General features: G+C 40.5%; 1 protein-coding gene across 3 annotated transcripts in view; it reads left to right on the top strand.

Moving 5' to 3' along the window:
• The window catches only part of MRPS27 (mitochondrial ribosomal protein S27), a 99,961-nt gene that overhangs the window by 66,518 nt on the left and 16,313 nt on the right, over window positions 1-17,130 (top strand). For all 3 annotated transcript variants that reach the window (XM_070476797.1, XM_020915660.2, XM_070476798.1), the window contains one exon: window positions 13,868-13,982. In XM_070476797.1, the coding sequence (XP_070332898.1) occupies window positions 13,868-13,982 (115 nt within the window). The remainder of the gene's footprint in view (window positions 1-13,867; window positions 13,983-17,130) is intronic.

Here is a 17,130-nt window from a genome sequence, read left to right as displayed (position 1 = left end):
TTGTGGCTCACAGTGGCAAACAATAGAGACTTCTGCAATGATATTTTGCCTCCCTGGTGTTCAAACTTCTCCCGTTAAGCCTGTCTGGAATCTATTTAACTGTTATCCATCAAAGCTTTTTTTTTTTTTTTAATAAGAGGGGGCGTGAGTGGAACCAGAGGAAAGACTGTGTCTTTGCCAAGATGCTCTCTCCTCTCATGACTCATCCTTAGAGAAGCAGAGGGAGTTTGGAAAGCTGTCTGCAGTTGCATTGAGACAGCTCTCTCCTGGCACTTTGAGTCGTTTTAAAAAATTTTCTCAGGCAATAAAAGGTGTTGTTCAGATTGTTCATTACCTCCTTGTGGGCTAGCATAACAGCTTTCCTTTAATTGCAGCGTGGTGATTGTATGGATGGTTTTTGGAGTTTTACCAAGAAATTAGCTTCTCCCTGTTCAAAATTGGAAATCATTCTTAAGATTGTTACCTTGTTGCGTTTGGTCATTCTTCTATACTAAGAATTTTCTTAGTATATGTGTTCATACATTTTCAAATACTCCATTATTTAAAAGTTTGGTTTTATATATGGGAGTGCTAGCTTGAGCTAAATAGAGGAGATGCTTATTAAATGCAGTCATTCTGATTTTTATTGTTTGGCAGCACAAGAAAGAAGGGACACCTTTATTCTCTAACCTTCATATATAAATAAGGGTGTTTTAGTAATTGGTAAATTAAGGCTTCCGGAAAACAGTTGGACTAACAAATCTGAACCTCTATTTTCAAATTTCTTTTTTTTTTTTGCTGCAAAAAGTGATTGTGTCCTTTTATGTTTCCAGAAACTGGCAAATAATTTCTTAATATCCCTGTAATCACTCCCCCTTTTTTGAAGAGAAAAATTATATCTGCTTAAGAATTGCCACTTAACAGGGATTTGAGACCAAAACTAAGCTATGGCGGTGAACTATTTGTATGTTTATGATGCTTAGCAATAATTTAAGCAGTCAAAGGAAGTAGCAATATACAAAAACAATTTGTGATTTATAGGAAAGTTACTTTGAATGGCTTTCTCTTAGATATAAATTGAATACAATGAAGTATTCGTTTGAGTAAAAAAATCCTTGAGTAAAAAAATTTCAATGTTGAAATTTTTATTATCCTACAAAACTTGATCTCCAGTTAAAATCTACTTTTAAGGACCTTGACTTTAATTTAGTGATTGTATCCTTTCATCTTGAAATTTTAGATGCCAGTTTGCAAGGTCAGCTGTCCCCATGATAGTCTGTGTACACTGCCCACGCTGAGTGAAGTGATACTCACCTGGCAGGGAATGAGGCTAGTGGAGTAGAGTAGAATGAGATGTGGGCTGAGTGGTAGCTTGTATCTTTGAGTCTCTGTTCACTCACTTGTATCACTGCCATTTCTCTAATTAATAGAGATGTGTAAATGTATGATGTTTTAATAAGTGGATTAGGCTTATTCTTCAGTCATTAAATGTGAGAGCTGGAAGTAGTTTCAGGGGTCTGGCCTAGTTGAGTTCCAGTGTATTTTGCTTGGCCCATACAGTTTTCAAAAACAGTACAACTAGGAGGCTACTTCGCTTGACAATAATACAAGCAGTTTTATACCTATCGTCTTACACGATTCTTCATGGACTTATGTTGATAGTAACTGACTAGCCCCTATAGACATGTGAGTTCATGTATAATCCAGATAATCCTGTCTCTTCATTTTACAGTTGTAAGAACTGAAACCCCAAGGATCGAGTGACTTTACAAAGTTAAACAGCTGGTTCAGGGCAGTTCCAGAACTGTTTCACGGCCTGAATATTTTATTTATTTAGTAGGTTAGACACCTTTGTCACACTGCAGAGATGTTTCTGAAAGATGTCTTACAAATAAAAGAATTGAAAGGCAGTGGTGGAATAGTAAGTAAACAGCCTAGTTTATAGAACTGGAGTTATCTGATTTATCTTGGGAAAATCATTTCATCCCATTGGACACCGAGATTCCTCATCTATAAAGTAGAGAAATTAGACTAGATTCATATTACGCAGTACAGGGCTTGATAAGTAGTGACTTCTCAATAAATAATTCAGTGAACAGGGGGTATTAAAGGTCCCTAGATTCTCTAATTCTATATGAACTTTTCTTCCTTCCCCATCCCCAATTTACTTGGCCTAGATGGCTTTCAGAATCTCTTCCAATCTTGAGAGGAGTCTGAGTTTTTTATTTAGAACGTGTGTGTGTGTGTGTTGGGAAGGTCTTTGACCCTGTGTATTCCTGTTTTGGGCTTCCCTGTTGGCTCAGTGGTAAAGAATCCACCTGCCATGCAGGAGACATGGGTTCCATCTGGGTCAGGAAGATCCCCTGGAGAAAGAAATGGCAATCCTCTCTAGAATTCTTGCCCGGAAAATCCCATGGACAGAGGAGCCTGGCGGGCTACAGTCCACAGGGTCGTAGAGTTGGACATGACTTAGCAATTAAACTCACACTCACACACTCTCTGTTTTTCTCTTTTTCTCTCTCTCTCCTGTTTTTGGTTTCAATCTCCCGTCAGTTTGTCTGTTCCCTGAGCTTACTGCAAGGAGACAGAAGAGGGCAGAAGTGATGAGTAGGTGGCTTTCCAGAATGACCACATTTTATTCCACTTCTCTGCCATCTCTGATCTCCTCCTGCCTTGAATAAAAAGGCAGTATTTCCTCCTGTCCTCATCTGTTTGTAGGCAGGATAATACTTCAAAACCAGAGGTGGATTATTGTTTCAACTGTAAATATTTCTCATGAGTTTCAGCATACATTATTGGTATTTATATAGCCTGAGAGGCCTAGTCACTATTGCCAAACCATCAAACACCTACTGTTGTCACACACAAAAAGAGAAAACTTGTCCTCTGCCTTGCTTAAAGGTTTAGTGTTGAAGTCAGTACAGCTACAGAAATAGAAACTAGCTATGAACTTGCGTCATACAGCTGAAAGGAAATGCAGCCGCACCTCTTCCTGTGAACAGAGTCTTTTCAGATACAACATCTCCATGTGTTAGAGAACCAATGTTTGAAACACTGAGATCCTTTTCTTCTTTATTTAAAAAATATATATGATTCTTAAGATACCCTGATTAGTGCTGAGCTTCTCTTCCATCAGAAATATCCCAAAAGAGATCCATAATCCCACACACAAAAAGATGTGTAAATCTGTTCAACATCAGCTTAACTCTTCTCTGCTTTTATGGTGGTGTGCACTGTCCCCTGGGCCAGGCCTTTCTGCCTGTTCACTCCTTTTGTGGCAGACTTAATCCTGACAACTTCACTAAGCCTAAAATACTCCAGAAATTCTAAACTCTGTTTGTTTTCCTCCTTTTGCTTCTGCACCTTCCCCTCCCTTCGAACTCTTTAGGTACACAGCCTATCCCTGGTTAATTAATATATGTGATTTTCCTGTCTTTCAGTTCAGTTCAGTCACTCAGTCATGTCCGACTCTTTGCAACCCCGTGAACTGCAGCACACCAGGCCTCCCTGTCCATCACCAACTCCCAGAGTCCACCCAAACCCATGTCCATTGAGTCAGTGATGCCATCCAACCATCTCATCCTCTGTCGTCCCCTTCTCCTCCTGCCCTCAATCTTTCCCAGCATCACGGTCTTTTCGAATGAGTCAGCTCTTCGCATCAGGTGGCCAAAGTATTGGAGTTTCAGCTTCAACATCAGTCCTACCAATGAACACCCAGGACTGATCTCCTTTAGGATGGACTGGTTGGATCTCCTTGCAGTCCATGGGACTCTCAAGAGTCTTCTCCAACACCACAGTTCAAAAGCATCAATACTTCGGTGCTCAGCTTTGTTTATAGTCCAACTCTCACATCCATACATGACTGCTGGAAAAACCATAGCCTTGACTAGACGGACCTTTGTTGACAAAGTAATGTCTCTGCTTTTTAATATGTTATCTAGGTTGGTCATAAGTTTCCTTCCCAGGAGTGAGCGTCTTTTAATTTCATGGCTGCAATCACCAGCTGCAGTGATTTTGGAGCCCAGAAAAATAAAGTCAGCCACTGTTTCCATTGTTTCTCCATCTATTTGCCATGAAGTGATGGGACCGGATGCCATGATCTTAGTTTTCTGAATGTTGAGCTTTAAGCCAACTTCTCCATTCTCCTCTTTCACTTTCATCAATTGCCTCTTTAGTTCTTCTTCACTTTCTGCCATAAGGGTGGTGTCATCTGCATATCTGAGGTTATTGATATTACTCCCAGCAATCTTGATTCCAGCTTGTGCTTCCTTCAGCCCAGCGTTTCTCATGATATACTCTGCCTTTAAGTTACGTAAGCAGGGTGGCAATATACAGCCTTGATGTACTCCTCTTCTGTTTGGAACCAGTCTGTTGTTCCATGTCCAGTTCTAACTGTTGCTTCCTGACCTGCATACAGGTTTCTCAAGAGGCAAGTCAGGTGGTCTGGCATTCCTATCTCTTTCAGAATTTTCCACAGTTAATTGTGGTCCACACAGTCAAAGGCTTTGGTGTCATCAATAAAGCAGAAATAGATGTTTCTTTGGAACTCTCTTGCTTTTTCGATGATCCAGCAGATGTTGGCAATTTGGTCTGTGGTTCCTCTGCCTTTTCTAAAACCAGTTTGAACATCTGGAAGTTCACAGTTCACATATTGCTGAAGCCTGGCTTGGAGAACTTTAAGCATTACTTTACTAGTGTGTGAGATGAGTGCAATTGTGCAGTAGTTTGAGCATTCTTTGGCATTACCTTTCTTTGGGATTGGAGTGAAAACTGACCTTTTCCAGTCCCGTGGCCACTGCTGAGTTTTCCAAATTTGCTGGCATATTGAGTGCAGCACTTTCACAGCATCATCTTTGAGGATTTGAAATAGCTCCACTGGAATTCCATCACCTCCACTAGCTTTGTTTGTAGTGATGCTTCCTAAGGCCCGCTTGACTTGGCATTGGATGTCTGGCTCTAGGTGAGTGATCACACCATCATGATGTATCTGGGTCGTGAAGATCTTTTTTGTACAGTTCTTCTGTGTATTCTTGCCGCCTCTTCTTAATATCTTCTACTTCTGTCAGATCCCTACCATTTTTGTGCTTTATTGAGCCCATCTTTGCATGAAATGTTCCCTTGGTATCTCTAATTTTCTTGAAGAGATCTCTAGTCTTTCCCATTCTACTGTTTTCCTCTGTTTCTTTGCACTGATCACTGAGGAAGGCTTTCTTATCTCTCCTTGCTATTCTTTGGAACTCTGCATTCAAATGGGAATATCTTTCCTTTTCTCCTTTGCCTTTTGCTTCTCTTCTTTTCACAGCTATTTGTAAGGCCTCCTCAGACAGCCATTTTGCTTTTTTACTTTTCTTTTTCTTGAGGGTGGTCTTTGATTCCTATGGAATCCAATGGAATGGATCCAATGATCCAATGATCCAATGGAATCATTGTCTCCTGTACAATGTCACGAACCTCCATCCATAGTTCATCAGGCACTCTGTCTCTCAGATCTAGTCCCTTAAATCTATTTCTCACTTCCACTGTATAGTCATAAGGGATTTGATTTAGGTGTTTCCTGTCTTTAGTGATCGTATTATTCATGATTTTGCAGAAGTTATGTCTGAAGTTCCTAGCCAGAACTTTAGAAGACATCAGGAAATGTTGACATCTTTTTAAAACTGGCTCATAGATTTCCTACTGAAAACCAAAAATACTTGCCTTATCTCTATCCAGCTCAAACCAGTTCCCACAACTCTATGTGTTTTCGTAAATAGGACTGGATCCAAAATCCAGTTTTTCTCAGCTTCCTGCTGTTCTGAGAAAAAGGCCCTCTGCCGTTAGCTTCACCTTGCACTCCACCGTCTCAGGCATGAAGCTAATCTATGTGTCCAGCCTGCAAGTGACTGGAGAAACCCCACCAGGCACTTCTGGATGCAGTTTCACTGATAAGTCAGTTGTTGGCCACAGAGATGGACATTGAATGCTTTTAGGACCATCGGCAGGAGGGCACACAACGATCACTGTGAATACTTTTTTCTTTTCCATTTCTCCCTGCAAATAATCCTTACCTGTTATCCATATTCATCACCTTTTGGAGACTGATAAAAACAGTAGGCTTCAGACAAAGAGCAGTCGGCTTCATCTGACTGGCTCCTGTGCTCTGTAAACCGTGGGAGAGAGAGCAGCAAAGCATAGTCAGGCTATAGGTTTTCTCTTTCTATATCTGAAAGGGCTTCCCTGGTGGCCCAGTCGGTGAAGAATCTGCCTGCAGTGTGGGAGACCCGGGTTCAATCCCTGGGCTGGGAAGATCCCCTGGAGGGGAGAACATGGCAACCCACTCTAGTATTCTTGCCTGGATAATCCCCATGGACAGATGAGCCTGGCAGGCTGCAGTCCATTGGGGTTGCAAAAAGTCAGACTGAGTGACTAAGCACATCAGAAAAGAAGAGATGTCATCTTTAAGATGGTTTGAAACTAGAGGAAACTGGGTGGACAGCAGGGATAAAATACAAATCATCTGGTACAGTGTAGCTACTTGCTAAATATTTACTTGGTGAATGAAAAATAGGTCTTTTATATTGAGTGATATCAGTCTGGCTAAACAACAGCCAGATCAGAGAGAAGACAGAATAATTTGGGGATATAGGTCCTATTTGTCCTTGCATGGAAGTGGAAAATAGAGTGTTTCTCCTTGAGTAGTTTCTCAATGTGAAGTGTTATTTCATTATTATCGAGTGAAATACAGGTGACCTTGTTTTTAAGCTCTGGGTCTGACAAATTTAGACTTTGACTTTCATGTCTAACAAGTCCCTCTGTTATCCATCTTCACTTTTAAAAAGTGTTATTGTGCTGCATTTATTTATCACTCCACATTTGTAAAATTCTATGCTTGTGTTACTCTCTACCAAAAATCCACTCACTTTTTAGAATAGCAAATCAGATGTCTCATGGTTGTGTATAGGACCCAGACAAAACTACTTGTTAACTGAGTTTTAATTTTTTCAAATTCTGTTTTTAAATTGGCAGAATGTAAATTACACTAACAGGGATTGCTCTTCCTCTTAAAATTAGTAACTCTAGGGTCAGAAATTAATTACTCTTGAGGAAGTATCTATATAAAATTTGCCTCAATTAACCAGCAAACCCCAAAGAGGCTGACTCTAAGCGAGGCATTAGGAATTTTTGGGGGTAATAAAACTGTTCTTACAGTGTGACCATGGTGGTGGTTATGCAACTGGATGCATTTGTCAAAAGTCACATATTCACTGAAAAGTGTGAATTTTACTGTTTGTATGTTATAGCTGTATAAACCTGTTTCTTGAAAACAGTGTTAAAATTTTTTTTAAAAGCATTTTTATCTGCCTTAGAGGTATATAATAAAGTCATTGAAAATGTACAAGTCCCAACTGATTGAACATTTGCCAGGGGAATGTTTTGGAGGAGGTTCTTGTTCTTGATGCATCACTTCATGCACAATCAGGACATTTTTTGAAAGTTAAGATTGCTTGACGTTCCCCTATAAAAGTAGGAATCTTGGATCTCAAGCAAGAAAGTAGTTTTACCCTAGAATACGGATGTCTCTATTATCAATTCGTACATTAGACTCCTCTATTAGCCTTGCAAACATTTGACAAAGATATAGTCATTAGAAAACTGTTGCATCAAAACTTGGTTTTATTTGTGGTAGTTGAAGGCAACTAATTGATGATAGCAGGATTTCCATCAGGATGCAAAAGAAAGTAATTATCCTAGTAGAATTAGAAAGTGGGTGGCCATGATTGAATCAGATTCTGGTTTGAATAGTCATAGGACACTCTCTTGCTCTTTGGTTCTAGTTCAGGGAAGGACTCAAAACCTTTCAAGTTACACACTTTGCTTCATTGATAAGATTTCCAATCCGCACTGCAAGCTCTGGAACCAACTGTGTTTCCTTCCTGCCCTTTTTCACCAGCACCCCCCTCCCATCTCCATGTCTGCCCAGCTCAGGGGCTGAGGTTTCCATCTGTAAAGCCTGTTGCCACAGAATACAGAAATCACTCGGGAGGAGGGAAAGGTGCATATGTATGTTTAAGGATGGTGGCTCTCATAATCAGATAAATGTTGTGGAAAGCTTGCTCGTTCATATGGAAGAGCCGGCACTGCAGCTGAATGGTGGGGCTGCTGCGCTCCAGGCTCTGGCATCTGTGCATTAGTCCTGCTCAGCCAGGAGTGCTTTTATCTGTGATACTGAAAGAGCTGAGGCACATCACCACTTTGGCCTACAACAGTAACCTTCAGTTGAACCCATAGAAGAAAGTCTGTATCGCATTTTTTTTTTTAATGAAATTGGTTACAAATAGGAAATCCTGTCTGACTTCTACACAAAATGAAGTCCCTCCTGTGTAAATCATAGTAAGTGTCTGGTGTGTCTGTCTTCACTCTCAACTTCACTTCTAGAACCGCTCTCCCCTTCTAAGGTACCTCAAAGGGTATCAAAGACTTTTGCCCCATGTCATGCATGCTGTGTGACTCTGCTCTTCTTCCTTCCTGGTGACATCAGTCTTGAATGTGATGTAGTGATGACAGATGCCCCAAAAAGTCCAGAATGTTGCTTGATTTTGGGGGACAGGAAGCTTCTCAGTACCTGCTGTTTGACTGGCCTGGGCAAGTCCTGGCTTCATCTGGAAACCCCACTTAGCAGTGTGGACAGATGTCTCTTTAGCCATGGCATACCAGCATTGGGAACTAACAGAGCCAGAGCTTGAGAACATGCTTCATCCTCTTCTTCTCCTTCTTGTGTCCCTTCTTGCTTCCAAGAAAATACTCATATCCATAGAACCGTCGAGTTTGCTTCTGTTTTATAACTGGGAAGCTCAGAAGGTCTCTTGTATTTGTGAGCACAAGCCTTGTTGGAGTTATTTGGGTTGCATCTGTTTATCTTTTCCACACTCACACGGTTTGCCTAGCTTGGCAGCCTGCTGGCGTGGACAATAATAAAGCTTCTGTTGAGGTGAGCAAACAGCTGATGGCATGGGGCACAGAGGGGACTCCTACAGTGGCTGCCTGTAATCTGCCAGGCTGGTGGTCCCACCAGGCAAGGACAAAAGCCAGTCTGTTTGCAGGCAGTTTGGAAATCAATGTGTGAGTTGTGTTTGTGTCTCTTTGCCTTTCCCTTGGCTGAAAGGAGCCTGCTGGCCCAGCAGTTCGCAGAGTCGTTCCAGGCGAGTACCCATTCCAGAGACTTACCTGGCTATCGTATTACCGCTGGCGAGTCTGAAAAGAGCCTGAGTGTTTCTGTCTGAACCGCTTAAAGAGTCGCTGACGGAGAATTCTTAAACTCACCATCCAAAGTTGGACCCATCTCAGTGTTCTGTGTGGTTTATATTCTAGATGGTTTTTGGTTTTTTTTGTTTTTTGTAATGCTGATGAGGACTTAAAAAGGAGTTTACTTGTTGCCTGGCTAGGAAATGTAGGAATTGCATTTTGAGCAGCGTATGTCATAATATGTGTGTGAGTGTTTGCCTCTTACTTCTAAATTGATTTCATGTTGTCACATAGTTGAAAATGCCCTGGTCACGGCTGTGTGTCTGGATTATTCGGTCTCACAGAGCAGAGATCACACCAAGTAGCCCTGCTCCAGGATGGGAAAGGGAGTTAACCTAGTGAAGACCCATGTGAGCCTGTTGACACATCTTCCAAAGGGAGATGATTATATTAGTTATGTGAGGACTTGAGTAACTTTCCCCTTAGGCTTCTAAGAAGTAAAGTGTGACAAAAGATTTGAGAAGAAAAGACTTCTCTGTTTCTCTATTAAAGTTAGCCTCAGAAGGTTAGTGAAAGGCTGTACACAAATTTTCATCTAAGCTTTGAAGGTCTGTAGCTAGATCCTGTCAATCTCGGGTACTCTTTCAAAGCCTGAAAATGATCTGCTGATCGTGAATAAGAGAAAAAGGTGTTTGGTTGGTATGGTCATGGTGCTCTTTATTTTAAAGTCCATCAGAAAGAAACGAAATAACTTTAGTGGTCACTGGAGACATCCTAAAGCAGATTAGATTTAAATGAGATTTAAATAGTTTTGGGTAAAGGAGGTAATTGACAACTTTTTGTTTTTGAAGGAGAAATAGACTAAACCTAGCAACCACTATGATCAAAAGCATCTGTAGCATCTAGCAGCACGCTTTCTATCTTTAGCATTCATGTCCCCGCCCCTTGTATTATTGTTACTAGTTTATATGGGGTAAAAAGTCACTTGGATTAATCTGGAAGATGGCACAGAAAACCCTGAACAAGCTTTCTTCTGCCAACCCAGTGTGTTATTTTTGTTGCTGTTGTTCAGTCACTCAGTCCGATTCTTTATGACACCATGAACTGTAGCACACCAGGCTTCCCTGTCCTTCACCATCTCCTGGAGTTTGCTCAAACTCATGTCCATTGAGTCGGTGATGCCATCTAACCATCTCATCCTCTGTCCTCTCCTTCTCCTCCTGCCTTCTATCTTTCCCAGCATTGGGGCCTTTTCTAATGAGTCAGCTCTTTGCATACTTCGAAGTATTGGAGCTTCAGCATTAGTCCTTCCAGTGAATATTCAGGGTTGAGTCTTTAGGATTGACTGGCTTGATCTCCTTGCTGTCCAAGGGACTCTCAAGACTCTTCTCCAGCACCACAGTTCAAAAGCATCCATTCTTCAGGGCATAGCCTTCTTTATGGTCCAACTCACATCCATACATAACTGCTGGAAAAACCATAGCTTTGACTAGACACACCTTTGTTGGCAAAGTGATGTCTCTGCTTTTCAGTACACTCTTTAGTTTTGTCATAGCTTTTCTTCCAAGGAGCAAGCGTTTATGGTGATTGTGGAGCCCAAGAAAATAAAGTCTGTCACTGTTTCCACTGTTTCCCCATCTATTTGCCATGAAGTGATGGGACCGGATGCCATGATCTTAGTTTTTTCTGAATGTTGAGTTTTAAGCGAGCTTTTTCACTCTCTTCTTCCACCATCAAGAGGCTCTTTAGTTCCTCTTCGATTCTGCCTTAAGGGTGGTGTCATCTGCATATCTTTGATATTTCTCCCGACAGTCTTGATTCCAGCTTGTGCTTCATCCAGCCTTCATTTTGCGTGATGTACTCTGCATATAAGTTAAGTAGTTAAATAAACAGGGTGACAATATACAGCCTTGAGGTACTCCTTTCCCAATTTGGAACCAGTCTGTTGTTCCATGCCCAGTTCTAACTTGCTTCTTGACCTGCATACAGGTTTTCTACAAGGTGAGTAAGGTGGTCTGGTATGCTGCTGCTGCTAAGTCGCTTCAGTCATGTCTGACTCTGTGACCCCATGGACTGCAGCCTACCAGGCTCCTCCATCTATGGGATTTTCCAGGCTAGAGTACTGGAGTGGGGTGCCATTGCCTTCTTTGGTGGTCTGGTATTCCCATCTCTTTCCACAAGAATTTTCCACAGTTTGTTGTGATCCACACAGTCAAAGGCTTTAGTGTAGTCAATAAAGCAGAAGTAGATGTTTTTCTGGAATTCTCCTGCTTTTTCTATGATCCAGTGGATGTTGGCAATTTGATCTCTGGTTCCTCTGCCTTTTCTAAATCCAGCTTCAACATCTGGAAGTTTTCAGTTCATGTACCGTTGATGCCTAGCTTGGAGAATTTTGAGCATTTCTTTGCTAGTGTGTGAAATGAGTGCAGTTGTGCAGTAGTTTGAACATTCTTTGTCGTTGCCTTTCTTTGGGATTGGATTGAAAACTGACCTTTTCCAGTCCTGTGGCCACTGCTAAGTTTTCCAAATTTGCTGGCATATTGAGTGCAGCACTTTGACAGCATCATCTTTGAGGATTTGAAATAGCTCTACTGGGATTCCATCACCTTCACTATCTTTGTTCGTAGTGATGCTTCCTAAGGTGTTATTTTTGTAATGAGATTATAAATGCCCAAACAGGGAATTTATAATTTTGCAGTATACCATGGAAGTTAGCATAATGATCAGTGTTGATTAAAGCTCTCTTATTATTTGTTAAAAACCTATCATGGGCCACAAATTGTGTCAGTCACCGAGGAATCCATGTTGAACAAGGCAGTCACCCCCCTACCCCCCTGGTTGCTGTCCAGGAAGCCTTCAGGCTATCAAGGAAGCATCACCATCTTTAGGCAATACAACTGGTATTTCACTTGACTTTAAAAATTATAATAATAATAAAATTAGCTTTTAACTGTTTGTTACACTTAAAATCTCAGGTTTTTCAGAGTAACAAGGAAGGAAGCTCAATTAGCTCATCTACTGTTTTTAAAATGTGAAGGAAAGCATGAAATACTAAAAGATATGTTTTCATTTCTATGCAGAAGATCTCATTAGACCTTATCTAGGGCGCTTATACAATGGCTTTTCTGTGGCCAGTTCACTCTCATCTTAAACATAATTTGACATATTTCTATCTTTCTGCTTTTAAAGGGGTTAATTCTGTAAGGAAAGATAAAGTGAGAAAAACTTTTTCCAGCCAAATATAAAGCATTCAAAGACTAGACAGGGCTGCATGACTCAATCTAAAAAATATCTTCAAATCTCATTTTTGTCAAATCTCTCAACAGATCACTAATAAACAGCCTAAATAAAGTACTACTTCTCACTTGCTCTCTTTCTCTCAGCTTTTACTTTGGCAGAAAACCTAGTCAGCAGGAAACTATCCCAATACCAGATGGCAGGAAATAGCAGGTGGCCAGATTGAATAACTGGCCTCTGAAAACCCCCAGTATTAGCCTGTAGCCCCAACTTTCAAATATGCACAAAATTCTTTCACTTTAAGTTTTTGTCTTGCCTTTTGTTTTTACAGTAAGAAGACAAATTGACTTTTTTAATTTTGTGGGGTCCAGAGATTGACCAGCTTCCACTTCCTGAAGGTTCAGAGAAAAGGTGCAGACTTGAACTGATATGAGATGATGTTTGAGGAACCATCTGGGTCAAAACAGATAAGCAGACAGAGGACTGCACAGCCCTTTTGTGGCCTCCTCACGCCTGTCTCCCCTCTCACTCAGCCTGTGGCACACAGACCCCAGGAGCAAGCAAAAGCTGCTCCAACTAATGTGTGCCCACTCGTGGCAAGACTAGCATTTGGATTCACTTCCAAGTTCCATTCCTTTGTGGGAATACTGGTACTATATACACCTCAGCTTGGATAACTTAGGTCTTTAAAAACCATGTGGGGAGCAGCAGGAAGCACAAGGAGATAGACTGAAGTGCTGGAATGGAGCTGTGAGAAAGTCAGCATGATCATGTATCCTGAAGGGCCTGAATGCTATATTTTGCTCAATTTTTTTTCTTTTTTTTTTTCCTTTCAATTCACTGAAGAGTGTCCCAGTCTCTCCTAAGGGCCGCAAGAAATAGCAGTGTAACTCAAAGCTGGTTTTCCTCTAAAATTGCTGTGGTACTCTAGTTTTCATTTTTTGCTTCATCTGTTTTAGAACTCTAAAGTATGAGCTTCCATTGTTGTCGTTCAGTCGCACAGTTGTGTCCTATTGTCTGTGACCCCGCGGATCCACCACAGCCCGCCAGGCTCCTCAGTCCATGGGATTCTCCCAGCAAGAATACTAGAGTGGGTTGCCATTTCCTTCTCCAATGAGCTTCCACATCTGTCTTCTGGTAGAGCATATTCCTGAAATCATTTCTCATAAATCTCGTATTAAAACAAGATGTTGAATTAGGGACTATAAATAAGTAATAAAATTTTTATAATATTTTTATTATATTTTTTGCCTTCTCTTTCCCATTTCAGCTGTTAATGAGTTTTATCCTCAAGTTTTATTAGCTGTTGGCCTTCATGACTTTTATGATCATCTGTAAATTCCTAAGAGGGGGACCTACTGATGGAAGATGGGTTTTGGCATTGACATCTAAGAGTTAAAATCAGTTTTTTCTCTTCTGTTTTATTTAGATTTCGACACAGCCCCAACTGCTGGTACCTGAGAGGTTGGACTATCCACACCTGGATTAGGCAGTGTCTGAAATATGGTGCCCAAGACAAAGCCTTATATACCCTTGTAAATAAGGTGAGTGGTTTGCTGGCATTTGCAGCTTATTCTCCTCAGTTTAGGCAAGATGGTGTCTGTACCATTACATGTTCCATTACAGTACAGCAGAGAATAGTGTAAGAAATAGCTTTTAAATTTATTTGCCCTCAAATAATCTTTTTAGAATGGAGCTGGTATAAATTAATCAGCACATTAAAAATAAAGATTCCTGTAGCTGTGGCTTTTCCAAGCATAGTGATTTAAAAATGGAGAGGTGATAGGAAAAAGTTAGTTAGTAATCCAGTCACAGAAACTCTGTTGGTGGTCATTTCATTCTTGATCCCTGTCTTGGGGGTTTTGCCTAGTTGCCTTTGGTGATGTTTAGCGTAAAAGACATGACCATTTTGCTAGAGTACAGTCTTCAGAGCATTCATATCTCTTACACATTTTTGAACAGACAGACTTCCTAGTTTATTCAGAACATGTCTTCCTGAGTCCCTGACTTCTTTCCTGAAGCCCCTACAATTAGGTCTTTCTGAATGTTACAGATCACCCAGTGGCTGAGTCTTCATTCCCCTCGTAGTATGAAATAAGGGCAAAATAAACAAAAGTTAGAGCGTTGTTATTGTGAATCCCAAGCTGCAATCCTGGTTTGACCCATAACAAGACTTTAATAATATTTCTCTGGAAATGTATTATATCTGTAGTGTCATTGAACCTTCTGTTTTTTAACTCAAAAAGAAACACTGAATTTGTTTTGGGGAGCCTTTGTTCCTCTGACTTGCTTGGTTACTGGTTTAACTTGATACACGTTGCAGACAGATTGTGTGTGAGGTGTTGTACTGGGTATGGCATTGTCACAAAAATGGGCAGCATCCTATCCTTTCCCTCAGGAAGCTTATAATTTGATAAAGTAGATAAGCAGGTTCACTGATAAATCTAATATTTCTATCTTAATTTTTATTGTTACTTGTCTTTTAGTGAAAAACACACCAGACAGGGAGTCAGAAGACCCAAGCTATAACACCATGAATTCTACCAGTTGTTCTTAACTTTAGGCAAATGGGCTTCCCTGATGTCTCAAATGGTAAAGAATCTGCTTGCAACACAGGACACCTGGGTTCAATCCATGAATTGGGAAGGATCCCATGGAGAAGGGAATGGCTACACACTCCAGTATTCTTGCCTGGAGAATTCCATAGACAGGGGCCTGGTGAGCTACAGTCCATGGGGTCGCAGAGAGTCGTACATGACTGATGAACTAACACTTTCACTTTAGGCAAATAGTAATTTTATTCTTTTGGGTCTTAGTTTTTTCAGCTCTAAGTCAAATGAGATGTACCAAATCAGTGATTTCCAACCTTGGCTGCCCATTAGAGTCATGTAAGAAGCTTTTAAGAATTATAGATGCTTTCTCCACCCCCAGGATTCTAATTTAATTGGTCTTTCAGGAGCCTAGGCATTGGTATTTTTTTTAACTGGTTTTTTAAATGTTTTTTTTTTTTGAAATAGATTTTATTTTTTAGAGCAATTTTAGGTTCACAGCAAAATTGAACAGAAGGTACAGAAATTTTCCATATGTTCCCTGTTCCTGCATGTGCCGGGATATGCCTCCCCCGTTATCAGCATTCCCCATCCAAGTGAACCATTTGTTACAGTGATGAACCTACATTGAAACATAAAAGACCCAAAGCCCATGTTTACATTAGGGTTTATTCTGTGGCTTTGAACAGGTATAATGACCCACATCTACCATTACCGTGTTACAGGCTACTTTCACTGCCCTCCCCCCCACCAACTGATCTCTGTGCTCTGCCCATTCATACCTCATCAGTGTCTTTTTAAAGCTTACATGTTGATTTTTGCAGCCAGGATTGAGAATCGCTGACCATTTAAGTTTCCTTCCTTCCAGCTTTAATGATTTATCATTCTAAAATATTTTGTTTTTACCCTGCCTTAGGAATTATCACAGATCGAATGACTGCTTTGATAAGTTTAAACACTGCCCATGGGACGCAACTTTTAAAACAGTGGCTTCTGAACTTTTTTTTTTGTATTTCAGCATATTTGAGGCATTCTGTACAGTCTGCTAGTAATAGTGACTCGGTTCAGCAGAGACTGACAACTGGGGTTTAGGATTATCAGAATTCCTCAAGGAGGATAGATGTAATTGGAAAAAAAAATTCCTTGGATATTCCTGTGTGGTTGATGAGAGTGAGTAATCCTACTGAAGTAAGAATTTAAAATAAGTATGTAACCAGTTTAGATGAATAGTAGTCAGACTTTATTGTGTATGAAAATCACACAGGAAGGCACTAAAATCTCAGGTTTCTTGGGTCTTTAAAAACTCAGAGACAAGAGATAACAGATGCTGGCAAGAATAGGGCAAAAATGGATCCCTTATGCACTGTTGATGGAAATGTAAATTGGTACAGCCAGTATTGGAAATAGTATGGAGATTACTCAAGAAATTGAAAATAGAAATACCATGTGGTCCAGCAAATCCACTTCTGGGTATATATCCAAAGGAGGGTGAAATCACTGTCTCAAAGAGATACTTGCAACCCCACGTTCATTGAAGCATTATTAACAACAGCCAAGCCATGGAAACCTAAATATCCATTTACAGGTGGATGGATAAAGAAAATGTGTGTAAGGTGGGGAGGGGATGTGAACCTGGGTCTCCTGCATTGCAGGCAGATTCTTTACCATCTGAACTACCAGGGAAGCCTATACATACATGTACAGTGGGATATTTCGCCATTCAAAAGAAACTTCTGCCATGTAAGACGACGTGGACAAACCTTAAGAGCATTATGCAAAGTAAAATAAGTTGGTTAAAGAAAGACAAATACCTCATGATCTCACTTACATGTGAAATCTGAAAAAGAACTCAGAAACAGTGTAGAATAATAGATATCAGTGTCTGGGGAAGGAGTGTGAAAATGGGGAGATGTTGGTCAAAGGATACAAACTTCCAAAGATGAATAAGTTCTGAGGATCTAATGTATAGCATGATGACTGTAGTTAAGAGTGCTGTATTATATTCTTGAAAGTTGCCAAGAGAGTAGATCTTAAATATTCTCATCCCCACTGCCACCAAAAGATAGTCGTTATGTGAGGCAATGAATGTGTTAACTAGCCTTGTTGTAGTAATCATTTTGCAATATATATGTATGTTAAATGA

The sequence above is a fragment of the Odocoileus virginianus genome, chromosome 14 (genome assembly GCF_023699985.2).
Source record: "Odocoileus virginianus isolate 20LAN1187 ecotype Illinois chromosome 14, Ovbor_1.2, whole genome shotgun sequence".
NCBI lineage: Eukaryota > Metazoa > Chordata > Mammalia > Artiodactyla > Cervidae > Odocoileus > Odocoileus virginianus.
This window is presented reverse-complemented; position numbering and strand designations above follow the sequence as displayed.